This window comes from Zonotrichia albicollis, chromosome 3, assembly GCF_047830755.1.
Source record: "Zonotrichia albicollis isolate bZonAlb1 chromosome 3, bZonAlb1.hap1, whole genome shotgun sequence".
Taxonomy (NCBI): domain Eukaryota; kingdom Metazoa; phylum Chordata; class Aves; order Passeriformes; family Passerellidae; genus Zonotrichia; species Zonotrichia albicollis.
This window is the reverse complement of record NC_133821.1, coordinates 30,194,885-30,219,721: the sequence shown is the minus strand read 5'-3', so window position 1 is coordinate 30,219,721 and position 24,837 is coordinate 30,194,885. Positions and strand designations below refer to the sequence as shown.

General features: G+C 45.8%; 2 protein-coding genes across 2 annotated transcripts; both read left to right on the top strand.

Moving 5' to 3' along the window:
* Positions 1–6: 6 nt before the first annotated feature.
* On the top strand, positions 7–6,382 carry LOC102071394 (acrosin-like). Its single transcript, XM_074538593.1, has 7 exons — positions 7–74; positions 415–636; positions 939–1,204; positions 1,404–1,549; positions 2,025–2,170; positions 2,472–2,527; positions 6,225–6,382. The coding sequence occupies exons 1-7, from the start codon at positions 7–9 to the stop codon at positions 6,380–6,382; spliced, it is 1,062 nt and encodes a 353-aa protein (XP_074394694.1).
* Positions 6,383–6,400: 18 nt separating this feature from the next.
* LOC102072285 (acrosin-like) lies at positions 6,401–24,111 on the top strand. The gene is made up of 7 exons (XM_074538591.1): positions 6,401–6,471; positions 6,750–6,992; positions 7,334–7,599; positions 7,869–8,014; positions 8,486–8,644; positions 14,077–14,376; positions 23,992–24,111. Exons 1-7 carry the CDS (start codon positions 6,401–6,403, stop codon positions 24,109–24,111), a joined length of 1,305 nt encoding a protein of 434 aa, XP_074394692.1.
* The last annotated feature ends 726 nt before the right edge of the window (positions 24,112–24,837 follow it).

Genomic DNA, 24,837 nt, shown 5'->3' with positions numbered 1-24,837 from the left:
GCAGACATGAATTGGCTCAGCCTCTTCGTCCTGCTGACCATGGCCGGGCTGGCACAGAGCCAGTACACCTGCGGGTAAGCGGGCCTAGGCCCAGGGAAGGAGCCATGGCAACACTTGCGGCCTTCCCTGGAGGGGACCCACCCGTCCCCCATGGCCAGGCCGCAGCTTCCCACCCACCATGGGAAGCCTCAGTTCCTTGCCAGCAGCCAGGTGCTGGCACGGACAGACACACACCCCATGGCCTTCCCTGGCCTGCTGTGCGTGCAAGGCCTTGTGGGGAGGGCAGAGGGCTGAGCTTCAGCCTGAGCCACAGCAGGCCATGAAGCACGGCCTTGTGGGGAGGGCAGAGGGCTGAGCTTCAGCCTGAGCCACAGCAGGCCATGAAGCACCATGGAAATGACTTTCTGCTTGCAGAGGGAGCTGTGGGTACCGACCTGTGGCTTATTCCTACGGCAATGTGGTTTATGACTACGGCATGACACGCATCGTGGGTGGTGCTGGTTCCGCAGTAGCAGAATGGCCCTGGCTCGTCAGCATCCAGCACCCATGGGTACCAGGCACAAAACATTGGTGTGGAGGTTCCCTCATCACTGGAGATTGGGTCCTCACAGCAGCCCACTGCTTCGACAAGTTTGAGTAAGAAGGGGCAGGGAATGGGGACATCTCCACAACACCTGCAGGTGCCCTGCCAGCAGCACCACCTACTACTCTCATCCCCTTTCCTCTCAGGCAGCCAGGCTGCCACAGTGCTCAGGAGAAGCCTGGGCTCGTGCCAAGTCTTCCTAGCAGCCTCCAGCTTGACATTCCCCCAGCCTAAGATGTGCGAGAGCACTCTCACCTGCCAGAGCACTCCTCCCTCTGTGCCTTTCCAAGCCGAGGTCTAGCAACTGCTGGGCTGCTGTGACTCCCTCTTATCTCTCTCTCCATCTCCATTCCAGTAACTTCAGCCTGCTGTATGTGGTGATTGGGGCCACCAACTTGTATCAGCTTGGCCCTGGGGCACAAGTGCGCAATGTCAAGAAGGTGGTGATGCACCGCGACTACAGGCGTAAAGACATGAGCTACGACATTGCGCTGATTCAATTGGAGCGTCCTGTCCTGTGCAGTGCCTACGTCCAGCTGGCCTGTCTGGCTGAACCCACCCTAAGAGTCTCAGAGCTGAGAAACTGCTGGGTTGCTGGCTGGGGGGCCACTACTGCAAGAAGTGAGTTCCAAGAGCGACTTCTGGGCCGACTCAGCACACTGGAGATAGGTTTTGGGCTTCCCCACAGCAGAGGCCAAAGCCAGGCTGCAGAACATAAATCCCTGCAGAGAAGGGGTGCCCCTAGGGGAAGGGATTCGTCTGACAGAGAAGCAGAACCAGCATGGAGCTGCTGGGGGCTTATTCCTTTCTCTGCTCACAGGTGTAGATCAACCTGCTCACCTTCAGCAGGCCAAGGTCCAGCTCATCAATCTCCAGCTCTGCAACAGCAGTGACTGGTACTCAGGAGCAGTCTATTCCTACAACTTGTGTGCTGGTTACCCAGAGGGCACCATTGATTCCTGCAAGGTAGGAGCACGCCATGAGGCACTCAGCCCCCAGCAGCACCAGCAGCCAGGGAAGCACCACCCCAACACAGGCCAGGGCCTGCTTTGCCCGGCCACTCAGTCACCCTCCCAGCCCCAGCTCCCCCTGACTGCTGTGGGGGCTTCCCACACACTGCCCATCCACACGTGCCTGCCCAGGCCTCCCCTTGTGACAGAAATCCCAGAAAGCCCAGCTAGTGCTCTTGGCAGTGAAGAGGTCCAGGTGCCAAAGTTCCATCCTCTGCACAACCAGGAGTCCTGTGCAGAGAGGATAGAGAGAGCCCTACCCTACATGAACCCATGCTATTCACAGCCAAGCTTCTGGAGGCTCCAGCCTCTGAGCAGAGCTTTTCTCTGCGCAGAATAGAGCTCTGGCAGGGGCTGTGAGAGAGAAGGAGACAGCCCCAGTACTGGCAGGTGCCACCAACACCACCTTAATCCTCTGTGCTCTGCTGCAGGGTGACAGCGGTGGTCCCCTCATGTGCCAGGACAACAACGCTGCCTACTGGTGGGTCATTGGAATCACCAGCTGGGGAAAAGGCTGTGCCAGACCAAAGCAGCCTGGAGTCTACACCTCCGTTCAGCACTTCTATAACTGGATTGATTACAATATGAACTTAAACGCAGTTAAAAGTTCTCCTTGAACAGCAGAAGCAGGCAGGAACCAGGGCAGGCTGCAGTGCACCACAACCATTTCCTGCTGGGGCAATGCCTGCTGATCCAAAGGCAGCCTCAGGGTCCAAACCCTGCTCTGTCCTGACCACACTCATCTCCTCTGTGCACACACACACACTGGAGTTGATTTAGTTGTTGAAATAAAATTACCTTTGGTCACAGGGAGCCATCTTTTCAGTGCAATTCCAACTCCTGGGTAAGACAAGAAGTGCCATGCTCAGCACCTGCACAACAAGCCTGGGGACACAAAGGGACACAGTGGCTCCAAAGAGCTCCAAAGTGCCTGGTCAGAGAGGACAGTGCTCTGAGCCACCGTGGCCTGGAGGAACCTGCTACCTCGAGCCTTGGAAGAGGATAGGAAAAAAGCAGATACACTGGGGGTGCATGTGCTGCAATGCACATGGGCTGCTAATTTAGGGCCTGGTGAGAGCCTGGGCTAAGGGAAGACATCTGGGAAACTCCCAAGCATGACAAGGGAAACTCCTGGCGCCTGACTGGAGTGCCAGTGCCCTAAGGCAGAGCCAGATTTCACAGGCAGCAAAGGGGGATTGAGGTGCCAGGTGGTCACACTTCACAGATACTCAGAGGAAGAGCTGGGGTCATTCTGGGGAGAGGAAGCTGGCAGGAACCCTAGGAAAGTGCACCAGGAATGCCGTGGAAGGCCAAGGTGAGTGGGCCAACAGCATCTGCAACACCAAGGCTGTTCACAGGCACGGCCAGCCTGTGAGCCAGGGGGAAATGATGCCTGGGGCTGGCTCCATATCTGGGAGCAGATGAGGGCAGGGAAAGGGAGGAGTTGTGGAAGATGAGAGAGCTGAATAAGCATGGCCAATGGAGAGAAAGAGCAATCAAAGAGCCAGCTGCAGAGCCACAAACTGCAGCTTGCTATGCTGGTTTGTCTGAGGGCTGTAGATAATCACCACAGGATGGGAAAGAATCTTCTTAACTCACTAATTAACAAATCATCTACAAACTGTACAAATTTGCACCAAATTTTTATATCCTTTTCAATCAAACTTTGATACTCTTGGATGAGGAGGGGGGGGAATGGTAGAGGCTTCTGGAATGCCATGGGGTAGACTTGTTGGAGGCAGTTTTCACCTGTCTTTTACAGGTGAAAGCAAGTGAGCATTGACTTTCGCCATCTAATAGAATGCTTCAAAATGCCTTGGGCTGGTTGTCACTCGGCCTGCTTTGGATATTCTTCTTGGCTTCAAGTGATGCCTTAAAGAACCTAGAACAAAACAATAAAAAACCACACTTTTGACATAGGAGATAATATAAAGGCTCATCTTTATTGGAGGCCTCCAGTAGCAGATATGGCAAATGACCATAGAATTCCTCCCCTGCATGAGGAGAATGCAGTTTTATAAGCTTAATAAATTAGCATATTTGACAAAAATCACCAATTTGGACCACACATGGTGAAGTAACTCCTCCCTCAGTTCAACACTCTCTAAATCCTCTTCCACTCAGATGGAAACTAAACCTTGCTTATGAAAATATGTCTCAAAGAGCTGTTTCCAGCCTTGGTTTCCAAGAAGAACAAATATAAGTTTAGTTGCCTTGTACTCTGCAGGGCTTGGAGGTCTGAAATATGTTTTGTCTTTCTACTTAGAGAAAAGGTAGGGAAAACTACTGAGAAAACTCGCCACAGATACAACTACAGAGCTACAAATATATGTGTAAAGAATACAGAGGATACATAAAAGAGAAAAGGCAAAAATCAATCTGGCATCACCAGGCCAATGGAATCCTATCTCACAGTGGGTGGCACTCCTCCATTTGTCTTAATCAAGATGGACTGGGCTGAGAAGAACCATCCCACATCTGTACTGGTCCCTGCCACCCTGACTTAAGCTTCTTCAAATATTTCCTGAAGTAAATTTCAGGGGCTGCCTGGTCACTAAAGACCAGGGAAGTGCAAGAGTGTCACTCAGGGCTGGGGATGGCCATTACACTGTCCAGTGAGCAGACCAGCTTAGAGCCACCCAACCATCCTGGAACAACCTTATTGTACTGTCTTGGCAAAATTCTGCTGCCCAAACAATTTCTCCCAGTTCTGTGCAACCTCAGCCACGGGCATCTCTTCCCCTAAATAAACCAGGGATATTTCCCATCACATCAAACACCGCAAAGCACGTGAAACCCCTTTCTGAAGGAGTCCCTTGTGAAGGGACTTCCACCCCCTTCTGTGTGTGCCCAGGGACCCTAGCACCCATTGTGTGGCATGAGGAACACAAGGCTCTCCCTGTGCCTGTCTCCAAAAGACTTTGAACAGAGACTCAAGTGTCCTAGCAGAGACTCAGGGCCCCCCACCTCACATCTTACAGGGGTCTCCACAACTCCTCTGTGGCTGCCTTACACTGATCATGCTGTGCATGCCTTCTCCACCCTCTACCAGTGATTTCACCAAATCTGCACCAAATGCCACAACAATAGAGAGGCTCAAATGCACCCTTATAATTTCCACAGAGTCTACACACAAAATTGTACGCTCCCATTTGGCTCCTTCCTGCTCTAAAGATCCCAGGTGACCTCACCAGTACCTGCTCTGAAGGTCGGAGGATCCAGCAGCCCTTGGGTCCCATCTGGGCTGCCAAAGTGCTGAGGAAACTCCCCTGGGTGACCATTTTGGAAGCACAGGTGGCTCCAACAAGCCAATGGTTGCCCTGTTTGATTCTCTATCCACACCACTCTCACCCAGTCAGAGCAGGTTTCCATACCCATTCAGCCTCAGGATTCCCCCAGCAGACTCACAGATGTCACGTTCCATAAAGAGCCACCAGCTCCTGCTGCAGCGCTCAGCGTCCATTCAAATCCTGGCCAGTGCCACAGCTCCCTGTGCCCTCTGTTATGCAAAGCATGGGCAGTTCACAGCCTCTGGTCCTGCCAGCCAGAGCTCAATCTGCAGCTGGCACTGCAGCTGCACACCCAGCTCCCTGCCCCAAATGGATTCCTCAGCTGCTGCCTGCCCCAGGGACTGCACAGCCTCATCCTGCAGGAAGAGGGGCCTAAGAAAGCAGCAGAGAGCCTTCTTACAAGGGCAGGTCCTGATAGGACAAGGGGCAGTGTCTTTACAGTGACAGAGGGTAGCTTTAGATGAGATATTGGGAAGGAATTCTTGACTGTGAGGCTGCTGAGATATTGGCATCCCAGAGCTGCTGTGGGTGCCTGTTTTTCATGTAAGCAGGGTCAGCACAGAAGACACAGACACCAACTTCAAGAATAAATGTCATTTATTACAATTTGAAACTGCAAAGTATTGCAAATGTATAAGTAAACAGGACATAAAATCATTATCAAATATTTATAAAAGGACAAGGTAGGCAATGCATCTAATCATTACTATAAAAGACCACCTACAGTGATGAAGAAAGACAAATCACAGGTTACCCTTATCCTTGATCCTCATCCAACCCTGCCCATCCTTCCCCTAGAGGCAGTGAGGTTACTGACTGCCTGTGAGAGGTCCCTGTTTTTATACTGAGGAAGAGGCAAGACACCAAAACTTCTAGTGCAGTAACATCTGGCTTCATTCTCCTACTGTGATGATCCCAAGGCCTGGGAGGGCTCTAAGAGAAACCAGGAGATTTCTCTGTGATCCCACACTCAAAAAACAAGGCCAGATGTGGCCTTGTTTAGTTCCTAAGTATGGAAAGGTAAATCCATTATTCATCTACGGAGTGGCCATACATAACACTTGTTTTGAAGGTCCATCTAGTGGCCAGTTTCGGCAAAAGGCCTGTTGTTCAGGCCTTAGCCAGGGCCTGATGACCAGGACTTAGTACTTAAATGCCTCACCCCCGAAAGTGTTCAAGGACAGCTTCTAAGCCGAGACATGCACACTGTGGACAGCTGGGTCTAGCGCAAGCCATCCCGCCATAAGTAAGGCAAGGGGGTCAGAGCTAGATGATCACCTAGGTCCCTTCCACCCCAAAACCGTTCTATGGCTCCTCAATTTGATGTTGCCTCTCCCCCAGTGGGCCCTGTGCCACAGAACCCCGCAGTGCTCAGAACATGGAACCCACCCGTCTGTGACATCAGCGCCAGGACCAAGGGCACCACGGGCAGCACAGCTGCTGCAGGCAGTGCGGCTGTGACTGTGCTGCTGCACGGAGCTCTCAGTGCTTGCAGCTGACTCGTGCCTCTGGCAGACATGAATTGGCTCAGCCTCTTCGTCCTACTGACCATGGCCGGGCTGTCGCATGGGACATGGGACAACTGCGGGTAAGCGGGCCCAGGCCCTGGGAAGGAGCCAAGGCAACACTTGCGGCCTTCCCTGGAGGGACCCACCTGTCCCCCATGGCCAGGCCACAGCTTCCCCCCCACCATGGGAAGCCTCAGTTCCTTGCCAGCAGCCAGGTGCTGGCACGGACAGACACACACCCCATGGCCTTCCCTGGCCTGCTGTGCGTGCAAGGCCTTGTGGGGAGGGCAGAGGGCTGAGCTTCAGCCTGAGCCACAGCAGGCCATGAAGCAGCATGGAAATGACTTTCTGCCTGCAGAGGGATCTGCGGACTCCGAGCCGTGGTGTCCGACTATGGCCTCATGGCGTACTACTACGGCGACATGGCTTATGAATCCGGCATGACACGCATCGTGGGTGGTGCTGGTGCCCTGCCAGGAGCCTGGCCCTGGATTGTCAGCATCCACCACCCATGGGTTCCAGACCCAGGGCATCTGTGTGGAGGGTCCCTCATCAGCACACAGTGGGTCCTCACAGCAGCCCACTGCTTCGACAAGTTTGAGTAAGAAGGGGCAGGGAATGGGGACATCTCCACAACACCAGCAGGTGCCCTGCCAGCAGCACCACCTGCTACTCTCATCCCCTTTCCTCTCAGGCAGCCAGGCTGCCACAGTGCTCAGGAGAAGCCTGGGCTCGTGCCAAGGCTTCTTAACAGCCTCCAGCTTGACATTACCCCAGCCTCACAAGAGGCTCCCTCAAGCCTCCCTCAAGATGTGTGAGGGCACTCACACCTGCCAGAGCACTCCTCCCTCTGTGCCTTTCCAAGCAGAGGTCTAGCAACTGCTGGGCTGCTGTGGCACATGGCTCTGCTCCCTCTCATCTCACTCTCCATCTCCTTTCCAGTAACATCAGCCTGCTGTCTGTGGTGATTGGGGCCACCCAGTTCACTCAGCCGGGCCATGGGGCACAAATGCGCAGTGTCAAGCAGTTGCTGGTGCATGAGTACTACAACCCTAATGACATGAGCTATGACATTGCTCTTCTGGAATTGGACCATCCTGTCAAGTGCAGCCCCTACATCCAGCTGGCCTGTGTGCCCGACGCCAGACTGAGAGTGTCAGAGCTGCAAAACTGCTGGATTGCTGGCTGGGGGGCCACTACTGCAAGATGTGAGTTCCAAGAGCAACTCCTGGGGCAGCTCAGCCCACTGAGGAGAGGGTTTGGGCTTTCCCACAGCAGAGACCAAAGCCAGTCTGCAGAAGATATGCCTCTGAGAGACGGACCTGGCTTGCTCCCCAGAGGCAGGAAGAAGGGTCACAGCGCTCCTGTGTCTCTGCAGAGGCAAAGCCAAACCCTAGGAAAGAGAATGCCCTTCTCAAGTCAGGAGAGGAGAATGGGCAATGTGGTGCTTACTGTTTATTCCTTTCTCTGCTCACAGCTCAAGATGCACCTGATCTCCTGCAGGAGGCCAAGGTCCAGCTCATCAATCTCCAGCTCTGCAACAGCAGTGACTGGTACGGAGGGGAGATCCACACCCACAACTTGTGTGCTGGTTACCCACAGGGTGGCATCGACACCTGCCAGGTAGGAACGTGCCACGAGCCACTCAGCCCCCAGCAGCACCAGCAGCCAGGGAAGCACCACCCCAACACAGCCCAGGGCCTGCTTTGCCCAGCCACTCAGTCACCCTCCCAGCCCCAGCTCCCCCTGACTGCTGTGGGGGCTCCCCACACACTGCCCGTCCACACCTGCCTGCCCAGGCCTCCCCTTGTGACAGAAATCCCAGAAAGCCCACTTCTCTTGGCAGTGAAGAGGTCCAGGTGCCAAAGTTCCATCCTCTGCACAACCAGGAGTCCCGTGCAGAGAGGATAGAGAGAGCCCTACCCTACATGAACCCATGCCATTCACAGCCAAGCTTCTGGAGGCTCCAGCCTCTGAGCAGAGCTTTTCTCTGCCCAGAATAGAGCTCTGGCAGGGGCTGTGAGAGAGAAGGAGACAGCCCCAGTACTGGCAGGTGCCACCAACACCACCTTAATCCTCTGTGCTCTGCTGCAGGGTGACAGCGGTGGTCCCCTCATGTGCCAGGACAACAAGGCTGACTCCTGGTGGGTTGTTGGAATAACCAGCTGGGGAAAAGGCTGTGCCAGAGCAAGGCAGCCTGGAGTCTACACCTCCACTCAGTACTTCTATGACTGGATCCTGGTCCACACAGGGGCAAACACACTTGGAAGTGGTTCTCCATCATCACAAACCTGGAATCATTTAGTGACAGTTCCCCCACCACCACCTCTGAAACCATGGCCAGTCCAGCCCCTTCCAACTGTTAACCCATGGCCAATACAACCCATTCCCACTTATAAGCCATGGCCAACACTACCTCCTACTCATAAGCCATGGCCAACACTACCTCCCACTCATAAGCCATTGCCAACAGCCCTTCCCACTCATAAGCCATGGCCAACACTACCTCCCACTCATAAGCCATTGCCAACAGCCCTTCCCACTCATAAGCCATGGCCAACACCACTTCCCACTTCTAACCCATGGCCAACAGTACCTCCCACTCATAAGCCATTGCCAACAGCCCTTCCCACTCATAAGCCATGGCCAACACCACTTCCCACTTCTAACCCATGGCCAACACTACCTCCCACTCATAAGCCATGGCCAACACAACCCCCCACTCATAAGCCATGGCCGACACCAATCCCCTCTCAAAAGCCTTTGCCAACAGCCCTCCCCACTCCAGAACCAACACCATTGGGTGAGGTTAGCTCCTGCCCATATCCACTCAACAAGCTGGTAGACTTCTTTACTAAGGTGAAGAAGCTCCTTCATGATGTCCTTGGACAAAACACAGCTTGAGCAGCAGAAGCAGGCAGGATCCAGGGCACACTGCAGTGCACCACAACCATTTCCTGCTGGGGCAATGCCTGCCCATCCAAAGGCAGCCTCAGGGTCAAAACCCTGCTCTGTCCTGACCACACTCCTCTCCTGTGTGCAGGCAAACACTGGAGTTGAATAAGTTGATGAAATAAAATTACCTATGCTCAAAGCGAATCAGCTTTTCAATGCAATTCCAACGCCTGGGCAAGATCCATTGGACACAAAGGGACAGAGTGGCTCCAAAGAGCTCCAAAGTGCCTGGTCAGAGAGGAAAGTGCTCTGAGCAACCATGGCCTGGAGGAACCTGGTACATCAAGCCTAGGAAGCAGATAGAAAGATATTTTTGTTAAGGCTCCAGTATTGGTTGAAAACCCCTAGGAGATATTACTGCCTCACTGTACTCAAGATAAATTCCTCCAATAGTAACCATTTGTGAGAAGTGTCACATTTTTACAACACTGACACTTCTCCCTTACGTCCCCCTCTCCTCAGTGGCAAAATAGGCATTGTGCTTTGCAGTACAGATACCAATGCTATTACTTGTATTTTTTCATTTATCTCGTCCAATTTTCATATTTCACCAGCGTATGAAATTGTGCTTTATTCTCTTAAAATCCTAATAGAAGAGGAAAAATTAGGGGAGGGAGTTCAAAATCCCACACACAGAGCACACCTTGAGCTGTGACATTCATAAGCACAAGCAAACCTAAATTTCCATACCTTGTAACATTTGGGGCTGAGAAAAGCTGAAGGTTCCCATATCCAAGCTGGTTGCAGCCAGCCCTTATATCTACTCTAAATCTATGGTTTCCATTTAAAACCATTCCCCCTGATCCTATACACAACCTGCTAAACTTAAACCAAGTAAAGCAATACCGTTACAACCTTAATCAATAGCCTGCTGAAACACACTTGCATTCAGTGGAAGCCACTGTTTGTGCCCTTTGCATTATGCTTAGCACCCAAACAAAAAGCCACCAGAGGAAAAGGAAAAAAAATTATTATGTCATGTATTATTCATGCCATGCCACAAATTCCACCTGCCCTCCATCTCAAGAAGTACCACTATCCAAAACACTTTGCTGCCCCCATGCATTTAAAGCCCATGCCCACTCCCCACACTGCTTCATTCCCCAGTAAACACTTCCGGCCTCCCCATCCAAATCACTGACAGCTCACAAAAGTGTAATTCAATCTATGCTAATTTTCCAACTAATTCAGTGTTCTTCTCTCCAACATTCTAACCCCAGATGACATGAAAAGCAGGCACTCATTTGTACACTGAGATGGTAAAACAGCTGAATGCTTAATGACCTAAGTAGCTCAATTCACTGATGATTATTAAATCCTAAAAAGGTTTCTGAAGTGAACTGTAGGGAGTTTCCCACCACACAAGCTAAGTGTGAGACCATGATCTTTATTTTAGAATTAGTGGAAAAACTTGCTAATGTTTAATTTTCTTGAAGGGAAATCAATGGTTTCAACAGACTCTAAAAATGCTTTGTTAAAAAATCTTATTAGTCATGCCTTACTCAGCTAACAGCCCAAATTGAGTCTGTTCCCTGGAGCTCTTCCAGCTACCCACATGGCTGCTCTGACAAACTGCCCTGTCTTGAGCCTGATATTTTCAAATCTGGTCCTTCCAATACTCCAGTCATCTGAGTGCAATGAAACCTTCAAAGACTGGATTTCCACCTGTGCTCAGAAATTAATTGCAGCTTTTCATCCTCAGCCCTGCAAAGCAACACACTTGCTCAGTGAGAATATTTACCAGGAACTCATATATATAAAAAATGTGGAACTAAGCTGATTTTTGTACTTGGAACTAAAACTTCACCAGTGTTCAAAAATCCCCACAGAAGCACCACTTTATGGCAACCTTGAGGGCATTTGATGAGAACAGTGTTGACATTTTAGAAAGCAGGGCAGAGTTTCGTGATTGCCAATTACAAGGTTACATTGCACCCCTAGTTCTGCCAGGGTATAACCTATGATTAAAAAATAAAAATAAAAACAGTAACCCAACAAAAACTCTCAACCATCAGGAAACCCTGTGGTGATGTATTTTGAGGTGGTCTGTGGGTTCTTTGGGTCATTGGAGTCAACTGCCGGCCTAAGAGTACGTTTGAGGCATATAACAGCCCTCCCCTGAAATCCATGGTCTGTCAGGTCTGATTGTTTACACCATCCACATAATTGCATAAATTGCTTTCACTTCCTGTTCACTAGATACAACTCAAAACAATCAAAGAACAGAGTTTGGGCATCATTAGCCCATATAACCTATTCCTTAGCACAAACATGCAATTACATTAATTAACATATTACCACTGATTACTTAGGGCTTATATCATATAAGGGTAATGAATTCTGTAATGGTTTGTGTTTGGAAGGGTCTTTCAAGATCATCCTCTTCCAACCCCTGATAGGGGCAGGAGCACATTCACTAGACTAGGTTGTTCAGAGCCCCATCCAGCTTAGTCTTGAACACTTCCAGGGATGAGGCATCCATTCTCATCCAGATCCATTCTCTTGAAAAGCTGCTCCAGTGCCTCACCACCCTCATAGAAAATAATTTTTTCCTAATATCTAATCTAAAACTACTCTATTTTAGTTTGTGGCCATTCCCCCTTATCCTATCACTACATTCTTCTGTGAATGAACTCTCTCTCTCCTTCTTGTAGGCTCCCTTCAGGTACTGGGAGGCCACTGAAGTCTGCAGAAATAGATTGCATAGAAGCCAATTTTATAAGTCTTCAGATAAGCGGACAATGCACTGTAAACTTCACTGGTTTTCATTTTACCTATTCAAGACAGGACATTAGACTTTATTTTCCCTGAATTTGAGTCACAAACACAAAATCAGTTTGTGTCAATGAATTCTGTAGGAACCTGATCCAGTTCCTTCTAGTAAAAGTTGGTACTAAACTTGCACCTTTATTAACAGAACAAAAATATGCAGTAAAACAATAAAGTCTCTCCATATGACAGAGGAACCTCTACAAAACCAACAATATGTTCTACCTGCAAGCTAGGTTCTACCTGAAAGAATCACTGCAAGATGCCCCTGGCCAGAGATGGAGGGAAGAGGTCACCTGTTATCCTGCCAGACTATAAGACACTGCTGCCCAAACTCACACTGTTTTGCTCTCTGTGGCATGGAATGTCCTCTACAAGATTTCTATGAGAAGCTGAATTCAGCATAATGTCTGCAAAAATTATTACCATGCAGTACAGTTAAAACAGTCATGAAAATCCTTTTGTTTCCATTGCACATTTTTTCCTCTCCTACAGGCTAGGAGAGGAAAAAATCACAATTCTCAAAAAAGCATCCTCTCTACAAAGATGAGTGGAGAACTCCAACAGCATCACTCACTGGAACTGCACTCTTACCAGTGTGTTGAAGTCAGAATTTGATGAATACTTTTGTAGCTCTTTACAAAACAAGTATTTTTCCAAAAACACTTTTCTCTAATACAATAGCAGTTTAAAAAAGAGATCCAAACATTTATGCTGTTGTTAATACCCACAGAGTTGATTCCATACATTTCAGTGAGTCCATAATCACAAACATGCCAAACTCCTTTAGCTCAGACATGATTTTAACCCAAACTAATACTAACCGTGCATGTGACATCAAAGGGAAGTTACAGCTGATGTCAGAGCTTCAAGCATCTCTTTTCTGAAGCATTTAATATTCAATGCCTGAGTGGAATTCTTCATGCTACCCACAAGGGTAGAACTGTTCCACTCTTACTTAAAACCATGCAGACCTCTCTCTTTGAAGGTGCTTTATAATTTCAGGAAACTCAAGGCTTTGTAATTATATTAAATCACCACACAGCCTCAGGCTGGTGACAAGGTACTCTCTTTATTTTTTTCCCTCCTCTCTTTTACTTTTTCTATCTGTATGCCCCCCAAGTACACATTAATTTTCATTGACAATTTATATTTTGCAAATATAAAAGAGAATTTCTATTATGTTAGCCCCCAAAAGAGACAGACACTCTCCAATGAGAGAACATAAGAACATATCTGGAGATAATTTTTGGATTATACTTGAAGACTTCAATATAGTTCCAAGAACGGATCTCTTCTACCAAAGCTTCATGGAGCAGCAGCATGGACAAGAATGATTCATGAGTGACACAACTTATCAGCACACACCTTCTGTGTAGCCACACACAGGGGAATGAAATTGCCGCTGGCTGCCTCACAAGTGGACAAACACCTTCTCACATCTCAAATCTGAAAGCAGAGATGTTTGAAAATGAAAACATTTTAAATTCTTACTTGAAAAGAGCTGTTAGCGATGTGGCTCAGAAAAGAACAGCTTGAGATGTCTGCCCTTGGCCAGGCACCCAGCTGGGTAAAGGCAAGAATTTGCACCAGATCAGGAAAAGGGTGGGTTTTATGGCTCACCTGGTGGAGCAGGCTCCACTGTTTGCTTAGGACACCCCAGCAAGTGGGAGGCACAGAACAGCTGTGGGATGGAGGACATGGGAAGGGAAATACTTGAGTTAGACATAGGAGGTGTTGAAGGGAGATAAAGGACAAATCCAAAAGGAACCAGATTTTGGTATCATAACTCCTGTCTACACTCACGTCTTCTTCCAGCAAGCCAAGCAAGGGTTTGCAACAGGAGGTGTGGTCCAGCAGTGGCATTAGGGTCACCTGGATATTGATTCAAAAGCTGTCAGATTTATTCTTACACAAGGGAACACTTGGTGCAACACAGGGTTACACTGTTGATCCTTCAGGAAAGCGTGGAGCGATCCAATACCAGGTTATATAGGGAGGAGCTCGCTGCTGCCACAAAGGCTTTTCACAGTAACAGCAGCAAGAAAATATTCACTACAAATTGTTTTTTCAAGGCAGCTGCAGTTAAGAGACACCTGGGACCTCCATCAGACATTGTCCAGGAATGTTACACATTCCAAACTCAGGCAGAACGGACCCCCGTGTCAGGTGGTCCAGCAACCTCCATGTTTTATGGCCTGCTCTTAAGAGGCGCTGTGAGTAATGACAGTAACAAGAAGCACGTGATGAACCAGAAGAAGGTAGTACATGCAATTACAGCACAAATCCTGGCTTTTTTTTTTTTGGTAGGAAATTCTTCGAATCTCTTGGAAATATTTTTGAAATCTCTCGAAAAATTGAAAAATTTTTTCCATAAAAAGATTGAATGCTTTCATCTTAAGGAAGAAATCACAAGGGTTTTTTTCCCCTGATCATTCAGAAAGTACTTTATAAATAGTTTGTTCTTTTTCTCTCCCAAGGAGATGATAATACATAAAAAAAACAATCTCATTATTTCAATGAAAAAAAATCTAAATAAAACTGTTTTAAAGTGTTTTGCAGAAATCACTGAATGGGCATTCTGGCAGTGTTTACCACGTCTCATAACAACTACCTTAAAATCTTATTTCAGTGGTAATTTTAGCTTAGGAAAATACAACTGTCTCTTTCATTGTTTGGGGTTTTTTCCCCTCTAACGTTGGGCAACTATTTAATTTGTTCCCTACTTCGCCTTCCCGCACTGCCAAGCAGGATCACCAGTTGATTTTCCAACTCCCCACTAGAGGGATCATTTCCATAGGGTTCTGAAGCACGGAAGGCAAATATCTTCATCAGCATCCACATCCCTGTCAGTCAAACCATGACACTGGAGTCCCCGTGTGCCTTTGTGCTGCTGAGGGGTAGTTATGGTTTGTAAATAGCTCAATTACCTGATGTGTATTTATTGCCTGGTTTATGAGAAGAAATTATTCGACTGAGTCTTTCAAGATATTTTACATCTGCAATTAAAATTAACCTCAGAATAAAAGACTAAAAGAAGCTGGCATTGGAACACAGTTAAATGAGGTGGGATAAAAATAGGTATCTACAGCCCACCAAAATAAATGGCTTGAGTGAAAGCTCACTGAACAAGCAGTAGCTCTTCACCTTGTAAAATTTCCAGTCTCCATCAAGAAGTGTAAAATGCAAAAATTAATCTCAGAGTCCAACAATGGAATAAAGCTTTTGCTATTAAAGTGGCCTTAAGGATCTTGTCCTGAACCTCTGGGTTCAGGCAGCGCAGTGGTCTTGGAGTTCACAGCCCTGCTCGTACAGACCTCAGCTGCAGGCACGAAATCATGGTAAGTCTCCTCTTGTTGCAGGGGTTTATTAAACTGCCCACCTAACAAACCCATGGGTGATTTCAGCTTTCATTTGGGAGAAAAGATGTTTCTAATGCTCCTAGTGGGGCACAAAACCAACTGAAAAAGCTAAAGTAATCACATCACTGATTTATAGAATTGTTCAGCTTGGAAGCTTGGAAAAGACCTTTAAGATCACTGAATTCAGCTGTAAACCTAACACTGCCAGGTCCACCACTAAATCTTACCCCTGTGTGCCACATCTACATATCCTGGAGGTTAAGGGATCCTTTCCCCTTTACTGTGATTATCCAGCCTTGCAGAGCTCACAACATACCCCAGCATGCAGTACCTCAAGCTGCTAGCAAAACATGTATAGTCTCAAAACAACACCAACTTTAAAAAATGAGAAATGAAAGTGATATAAGAACAAAAAGAAATTGAAGGCAGATGAAAACTCAATTCAATAATAGTTTTCTCTGCAAGATATGAAACACCAGGCACTCTAAAACATCTACTAGCACCTTTGTTATTGTTACTGATTTTTCAGGAGCTGTGCTCAGAACCTTTGGTGAAAAGCAACTCTAAAATGAGGCAAAAAGACCAGTTGTAAGAACTGGTATTGACTCTGAAGCAAATGATTTCTTGTTTGTACATACAGGGAGAGGTTGATCTCATTCAGGGCAATGAGAAATGACACAAGCAGGAGGCAGGAATGGGTCAAATGGATGTTGACGGTGCCCTAGAGGTGATCTCTGGCCTAGGCAGACAAAATGAGCCTGTGGACACCAGAGATTGGTGCCTTTGCTCAAGGTGAGAACCAAATGGGCCTTGTTTGCAAAAAACTATTCGTGTCAAGGGCGTACAACCATGTATAGCATCCAGAGATTAAGGGAGTTCAGGGTATACAATCCATCTTTACATACACAGAGCAAATTCTTAAAGGGCTGTTAACCATCTCATAAGTGAACTCAAATCATGCGGTGAACCCAATGGCCAGCAGGAAAGGCTGATAGCAGAGCAGCAAACTCAGTGCCCCCAGATTGTTCCAACAACTGGCACAAATGGGCTCCAGGATCAGCGTCACGGGTCTGAATGGAATTGCTGTGTAGGCAGAGAGTTTGTCATGACGTCTTGCTGTTTGATAGAAAGGTGTCTCATTCTTCCTCTGTTTTATTCATCTTTTTCAGCAAAAAACTGGTTTTTCCTTTTTTCTTTTTCTTTTTTTTTTTAAGAAAGGCTCTGCAGCATTGACTTCCAGTTGCAAATCCCTGCACTGCATCTCCTGGCTACAGCAAAGTAATTTTCTACCTTTTCTCAGCATTTATCTCAAGTAAGGAATGTTTTCTGCAAGGGAAACCACTTCCACTTCAGATTGGCCCTGATACTGAGCTAGATAAATTTAACAGAGAGGTGGTCAAAAGAAGAGCCTCCAGGGAAAACTCAGAAGCACTGGTTTGTCCTGCAATCAGAAGATGTATGTAACTTGTGTCCAGGACATTCCACTCCTTGCAGGGAAAAGAGGTCATATTTTATGACTGGTCAGTGACACCTCAATAACATATAAAGAAAATCAGATATGTCCTTTGCGGAGGAGAAAGTGCAATGGAAAATTCTTGTGTATTACAGTTATAAGAGTTATTGGGTTCAAGCTGTTAATTATCCTGTGTAAACTTCCCTAGTTTCCATATCACTTCCTCTTATTAAAAATGCCTCAAATGTTATAATGTAAACACCTGTGTCAGAGGCATTGCTACCTTTATGCCGGCATGCAACGATGATAACTAATCTGCTATTTTCTAGAGCAGAAAATAAACTAGGACTGTCATGCATATCAGGGAAGATATGGCAAAAAATTAATTTCAACACACTGCAAGAAAATATATTTGAAGTACCCATAATTAAATGAAGTGGGTTGGTGGGGAGGGGGTCCAGTTTATTTTCTAACTCATAATTGTGTTTGGCCTATGGAACAGCCAAGTTTTCTCCCAACTCAGATGTAGGCAGCCCAAAAGCAGAGGAATGTTCAAGAAAATAATTTCAGAAAGTTTTTTGGGGAATAGTTTCAGGTGAAAGAAAAGGAAATAGCCTTTAGCTAATATTTCTTATACCTCTTCCTTAAATAATTCCCAGACTTTGAAATACTTCTTTTCTACTCTATCCTGCTTTCTAATACTTAAACCTTTACTTTAGAGAGAGACGGGCACTGGTCTCTTCTCTGTGGTGACCAGTGACAGGACCTGAAGGAATGGACTGAAGTTGTGTCAGAGGAGGCTTGGGTTGGATATCAAAAAAAGGTTCTTTACCCAAAGGGTGTTTGGGAACTGGAACAGGATGCCTGGGAAAGCGGTTACAATACTAAGCCTGACAGAACTCAAGAATTGTTTGGATATTAGCAGGGGCTTTTTTTGTGCAGGGCCAGAATTTGGAAAATACCTGTGGGTCCTTCTTACCCAAGATGTTCCATGGTTCTATAACTTGGAATATTTTACCATTTTTACTGTGTAAAAGCTCTAACTTTCTCTGGAAGCTTGTTTTTCCAGTCTTCCCTGCACATTGATCTTAACTCCATCATCACTATGTCCCATTAATCTGCTGATAATTAGTGATCTTAAAATGCAGCAATCAAATATAAAATAGCTTTGCTAGGACTATTTGCATCTCCCATATTTTAATCACATCATGCAGAAATGTATCTTGAAAATGCTTTAACTCCACACTCACCAGAGTTTAGTGGTAAATGGACAGATATCTGAAAAAATCCTTTTCTCTTCAGCAAAGAAGAAATGTGCTCTTTCAGGCAATTCTCTTTGAGACAGTGATCTAATTTAAGAAAGACCACCTTAATGATAAGTTTGTTATGATTTTCAGAACCTGAAATTTGTTGTGTTCATTTCAGGTACTTGCAGCACTAGTTTTCTTCTAATAAGTACTAATTTTAACACCACCTGTTTTCAGTATTGCCCACTAATAACCAGAATGTTTTATAAAATACATTTTTAAGTAATCTTGTAGGCTTGTGCTTGCTAGATACTGTTTATAATGCTGTAAATAAACACCTACAGGACATTTTTTCTACAGCAGAAATGTCACTAACTAGATTTAAAAATCATATTTTAGATGAAAGAGAAGTGAAGATAAGTACTGTTCAGAGATCTTCCCTGACATATTTCTTTAAGCCTTGCTTCATACTTCACCTGAAGGATGGCCCTCATTGGTTTATTCTTTATAATTTCCTTGTCTGAGGAATATTATGACACAATGTACCAGTCAGCCTAAGACAACCAGCACCAGTCTCCTCCCCTATGCTCTTTCATCTGCTTTTATCTAAAAACATCTTGAAATATTTGGGTTTATTATTTTGGGATTGTTTTTACTGAGCACACATAGATGTTGTTTTGGGAGGGGGTCTTAGCACGCATTAACCTGAACAAATTGAACAAATGCATCCCCTGCAATATTGACTTAAATAAAAGGATGACTCAGAAGTCCAGCAAGAGGTCACTCCTACATCCAAAAAACCCATCAAACTACCTCATAGTCCCTGAGAAAGCAATGTGTGACTCCCAATAGGGACCTAAATGAACTTGGATTGTCAACAAGCTGAATTGAACCGCTCTTAGCAAAGACCTGTGTAGCTGAAGTACTGCAGATGGCAATGTGACACAAGTGGCAATTTAACCTGCAGCACCTCGAAAAAGGAGATGAAAATTAAGAGCAAGCAGGAATTACTCTGGGGCTATGCCTGCCCTGGCAGAGGGACAGCAGCCAGCACAGTTCCAGGTTCCTCACAACCTGCTCCATGCTGCAGCTCCTCCTGGCAGCACTGGAGGAACAGCAGTGGTACCAACAGCGCAGCATTGCCAGTCTCACTCTGTGTGCAGCTTGTGTAGAAGAGTAGAGAACCAAGGAGTGGCAATGAGGAAAGAAAATGCTGCTTTTAAACAAGTGCAGGATGCTTTTGTTTGCAAATCACTGGTAGTTTAAAAATTATAGATTTCCTGAAGCAACTCTCATAGAGAGATTTTCTGTAAAGCAGCTTTCTTCCTGCTTGGGAAGGCATGAATCAGTGGCAAAATGGAGCTTCACTGGCAGCATGATTCATCTCACCTTTGACCACCATTTTCTGTCTCTTCTATGAATCATTATTACAAATTATTACTGACTCAAGAATGAACTCTTTGTTGATACCAAAATTCCACGTGTCATCAAAAGCTTTAACTTTGACCATGATCCAGTGCCTAGTAAGCTCACTAGGATTTTAAATCTATTGCACTTCAGACTAAAATTGTTACTGAGAATTCAAGATACCATGGCACAGACTCTGCCTTGATTTATTCCAGCATGAACCAGGATAAATTCCATTTGCAACATCAATATGAAGCCAGAGCAAGTGAAAGATTTAAACCAGTACAGTATTTATCAGGCTTGCATCTCTGGCTCGTGTGAAGGCATAAAAAGCAATGCTTAGAGCCAGGATCTTACATAATGGCTCTGGAGATTATGCTGATCTACAAGTGTAAAGGTGAAGTCTAACTTCCTACCATTTCATATTAATTCCCCTATGATTTCTCTGTTTTACTGACATCTCCCCTCCCCCTGGGGGACTTTGGGCATAGCTGGGGGATAGGGACAAGAGACAGCAGTAACTCTCCATTCCTCAGAAATAAATACAAAGTCTAAGCAGGCCACTTTTAATGTCTCTCAAGCAAGCACTGAAGTGGACCCTGCTTAGTTACATCTGGCCCAGACAGATATATGCACAGCCAAAGACTGCACTAAGATAACAGTCATTTGTTCATTTGGATTTTTCCTGTTGAACAAAAATTCAAGTATGATTCAGTTTATATTAAGTTACCTTATTCCATTCTGAGATGCAAGTGTCAGACTGCAGCTGTAGGGGAGGGCAGCTCATCAGGGTCATGCTTTTTAAGGATCCTGCAAGACATGCCAGGGAGCTACCATGTAAATGTATAGTCCTCTCACTACTGGGCAATGTAACAGAAGAGGTGCATGCTTTCAAAGCTGGCAAAGTAGCTAATTACTTGCTCACTAAGAAACCCACATAGTTTAAAATAAATGCTTAGGTTGTTCTGTGTACCGCTTACAGAAAGGAGATTTCTGGCTGCACAGTGTGATAAGCAGATAAGAAACAAAGGATGTACTTCAGACAGATAATAAAATTCCTGATAGTACAGACCCCTGCTCCCATGCAACTCCGGTTCAGCACAATTTCCGTAAAAGTAAAGGTCATTACTTTTCATGCAGGACTTAATGAAATATTTCTTGGAAAGCATTAATTGAATTATATTTCCAGCCTAAGACAAACAAAAGGATATTGGCCCTTGACTGCCACAGGCCTGTGACCAAAGGCCAAATAACTTCCTTTCTGAATCCACAGGTGAAGCAAAAAGCTTGAAATAGGCACCAGGACTGGAAGCCAGTCTGAACATTCCTTTCAAAGCTGTAGACTCATTAACTTCTTAGCCTCTTTATTAAATCTAAGCTATTTATAGAACCACTGAAATCAATGAGTCTGCTGATTAAAACAGATCTACATGCATAAATCCCAATGTACTAACTCATAACTGGACTCAGCATCACTAAATCTGAAGTCAAGACAAAGCAACCAAGAAACAACAGTAACACATGCTCCTGACACCCCTTTCATCATAGCTAGCTTGGCCAACCACATCAAACACCATTAAAAAGCAAAACTCACATAAAAAATTCTCAAATCAACTAGAAGTTGGAGAATTTGGTCTGCATTATAAATGCTTCAGGCTCAGAACCACCAACCCATTTTATGTTACAAGCACATCTGGCAAAATAGGGATTGCTCTTCTAATAAAGAAACAATTAGTAATATTTAGAGCAATAAATTTCAATGTATTTCTATATAGATCAACGTTTCTAAGCATTTACCCCTTGGTGTGTGATCAAACAAGAATTCAGAGGGTCCCTTTACAATGCCCAGCTGGGCAAACAAAATTCAGCCTTATTAACATGGTCTTATCACTGAAAGCCCAAAGGAGAGGGGGGATCAAAAAGAAAATTATCCAGAGGACAGAGTCATTCGTTCAACCAGGAAAAACAAACAGCTGTGATGGGTGCCACAGTGGAAGTTCATGAGGTTCAGTCCCACAGTGCCCATGATCTCAGTCAAGAGATCTTCCAGTGAAGGTGGAATCATTAGTCCTTCAAATGAGCTAAATTCATTTTTAAATAACCACCAGTCTTTCATGTCAGCTGAACTTCATTTTTAATTAATTAGATTGAAAGGTTAAGTGCCTAGAATCTTTGCTCAAGATCTGTTATATTTCTTTTCTTTAAATGTGTAACAGCAGTCAAATTAGTCAGAATTGTTTAATCATTCATACAAGTTGCCTATCTCAAGAGTAGTGCCCTTGTAATCACTTTGTAGATACAGTTGTATTAATCTGGTGTAGGATAACAGGTTCAAAGCTGTAAACCCTGGAAATTTTTTACCATATGAAAGGTTATTATAGGCATTAACTCATAATGTCTGCTTCTTATCATGACAGAGTCAATTCTCCAGGGGTCAAGAGGTTTATGCTAAATCACATAGTGCTGAGTAAAGAGCACGTATAAACCTCTATTGTCACTGAACCCAAAACACCCTCTTTTCTTTCCTGAACAATAAATAAATAACAAGAGACAAATGTGAGTGCATTCTTCTGGACCTTGTGCTCACCTCAAGTGCTCTAAAATGCTCTCAGTGTCTTAGGAAAAATCATGCCTCAGAAGATGCTCTGGGTTTTTCTGAGCACTCCTGTTGGGGGCAGATCGACCAAAGTGGCAAAGGCAGGGACGGGCTGAGCAAAGGTCAGTCTATTGGCAGACCCACCTGCAGTCTAGCCAGCCTGGTCTCAAATAAGACAAAAAACAGATTTGAAAAAGAGGTGGTTTGTCAGTGCTGTGGATGAGCAGGACCTCAAGGATGATCTTGAGGTTATCTGTGGTGTTTGCCAAAGGGATAACACTGAGCAGCTGGAGAGAGCTTTGTCTTGGGGTCACTAAGTGACCCTGAAGGAAGACTGTGGAAAACATTCAAGTCAAACACTTCATATACTTCTGGTTTCCCACAAAAACTTTGAGGGCTCACAAGTATTTCCTAAAACAGCAGTATTGCGGAGTATCTTTGTACTGATGCTCTTCTCCAAATTGCTTGGAACAAGTCACCACAGCCTTTCGTGTTAGTGGCAGTGGTGGTAGTAGTGCCAAAAAACAATTCACATTAGCCACAGTAACCAAGATGAGTTTCCACATCTTCAAATTTGCTAACCTATGGTCAGTTTTCAGTAAAAAAGAAAAAATTGTCCAGCAATATATATTCAATGTCCACTTCTAGATACATGGGTTGCAAGTTAGTTTGCAAGCTCACTGCACTTTTAAGCCCCAGACCTAGGCACTTTGAATTACTCCATTTTAGATTTCTTGCAGGATGTTAAGGAGGTCTCCAAGCAGAAAAACAGCAAGTGCAAATTGGCCAGCAGCATGCTGGGGAGGGAGAGATTGGCAGCCCTGACCAGATGAGCAAGGAAGAAAGGAGATTAGGGGGCCCCTGGATGACAGGGGAGAGAGCATCTGAGAAGAGCAAGCAGAAGGAAAATAATAAAAGGAATTTGAGGGGCCAAAGTTTGGAGTGCCAAGATAGAGGCAGGGTGGAGCAGGGCCCAGCATGCTTGTGGAGGGGTGATAAGAGCTGGTCAGATTGGGCTGTTTTCAGCCAAAAACATATATTATAGTAGTTAACTACCCATTGAACAAAGCAGTAGGAGGACTTTTCCAAGGGGACTGGCTCTATTTGTCTATCCATGCCCTCTTCTTTTTCCCCTGTGCACATCTCACTAACTTTTAAACAACACCTTTGTGCTCCTCTCTACCCAGGCCAACCACAGCAGGGAAAATCCTGTGTGAGCTCCAGCACAATGAAAGTGCACTTATTATACCTCTGCCCTTGTCACAGCTTCAGTAACCTAGCAGAAAGATGCCTCATGCAGCTGGGATCCACATGGCAGTATTCAATAATGGTACAGAGTATATAGCAAATACACACAAAACCCTTATGCTAGGGCTTCTGCCAGGCAGACACCCAGGGCAACTGCGAAATCCTGACATACTGAATTGGTCCAATTTCAAAATGATAAGCAAGAAGAAGACACCAGAGAGAAGATATCAAAATACCCAGTAAACCGTATTTTATGGCACTCTGACTAAAGCAAGAACTTGCATTTGCTGAGACACGGTAATAAAAATGGCCATATATAGTCAGCATCATGTGTGTGTGTGCATGCACTTGTGTGTGCATGCAAAAATAAATGCATGCATATATGTGAATGTGCCCTAAATATGAGACATTTCTCCACTTTATCAGACCCACTGCTATTGGCATTAGCTGTGGAAACAACCTCCATGCTACAAGAGGCTCCATACATCTCTTCCCTATGGATCCTTGTCCTGAAGCCACATTTACCCAGAATGATTTTTGTTTTGTGTGTGTCCCATGCGAAGAAGGTTCCCCTGACCCATGCAGGCATGGGGCTGGACAGAGAGGCTGGATTCGAAGAAGGCAACGGTCATGTTGCTGAACTCTTTGGCCAAGTGAACAACTGCTTTGAAAGAGTTCTGTGAGCCAGGCTCCTCTTTGTTCCCCTCAGCCTCCTGTTGCTGCTGCCTCACATGATTATTCTTTGGCCAGGACACAGAGTGCTTGGAAAGACAGTGTTTGTCTTTCAGAAGGAAATTTAAGTGTGAGTTGGGGGTTGCAAATATGAAATAATTTGTGGAAGCCTTTGACATCTGCCAGAAATAATAAATATATACATATACAGGAACACTCAGGAGTACAGGGTGAATGCTTTGCTGCTCCATGGTCCCTGGAGATCCTCATTGTAGCCAGCAAAATAAATTTTCATCCCCTTAAGGTGACAGCTGAGTCACTGTGTAACCCCTCCTTGCTGTGCTGGCAGCCTAGTTCCCTGTTACATGGAGAAGAGCAGAGGACAGGGACAGATTTTCAGCCAGTGAAAACAGCCAGAGCTTCCTTCTAGCCAACACGCTTCCCCTTGCTTCCATCAGCAGATAGCTTTCTCTTGTATTCCTGCACCAGAAGCCAAATCCCTTCCTTCTTGGGCTGGCAACACAGATGCTTAGTTTGCTAAAGGCAGGCTTTGGGAATAGCCTTCATGTCAGCCCAACCACTAACCCAAAAAGATCAGTTTTCTTCTTGGGATAGCAATACCCTGCCTTACACCCAGGATGAAGCATAATCCATTTCATCATTTTTAGAATTTCATAGCTCTTAGGAGAATTATACCTTCGGATCTCTGCTTTTGATTTTTTTCTTTCTTTTCACAC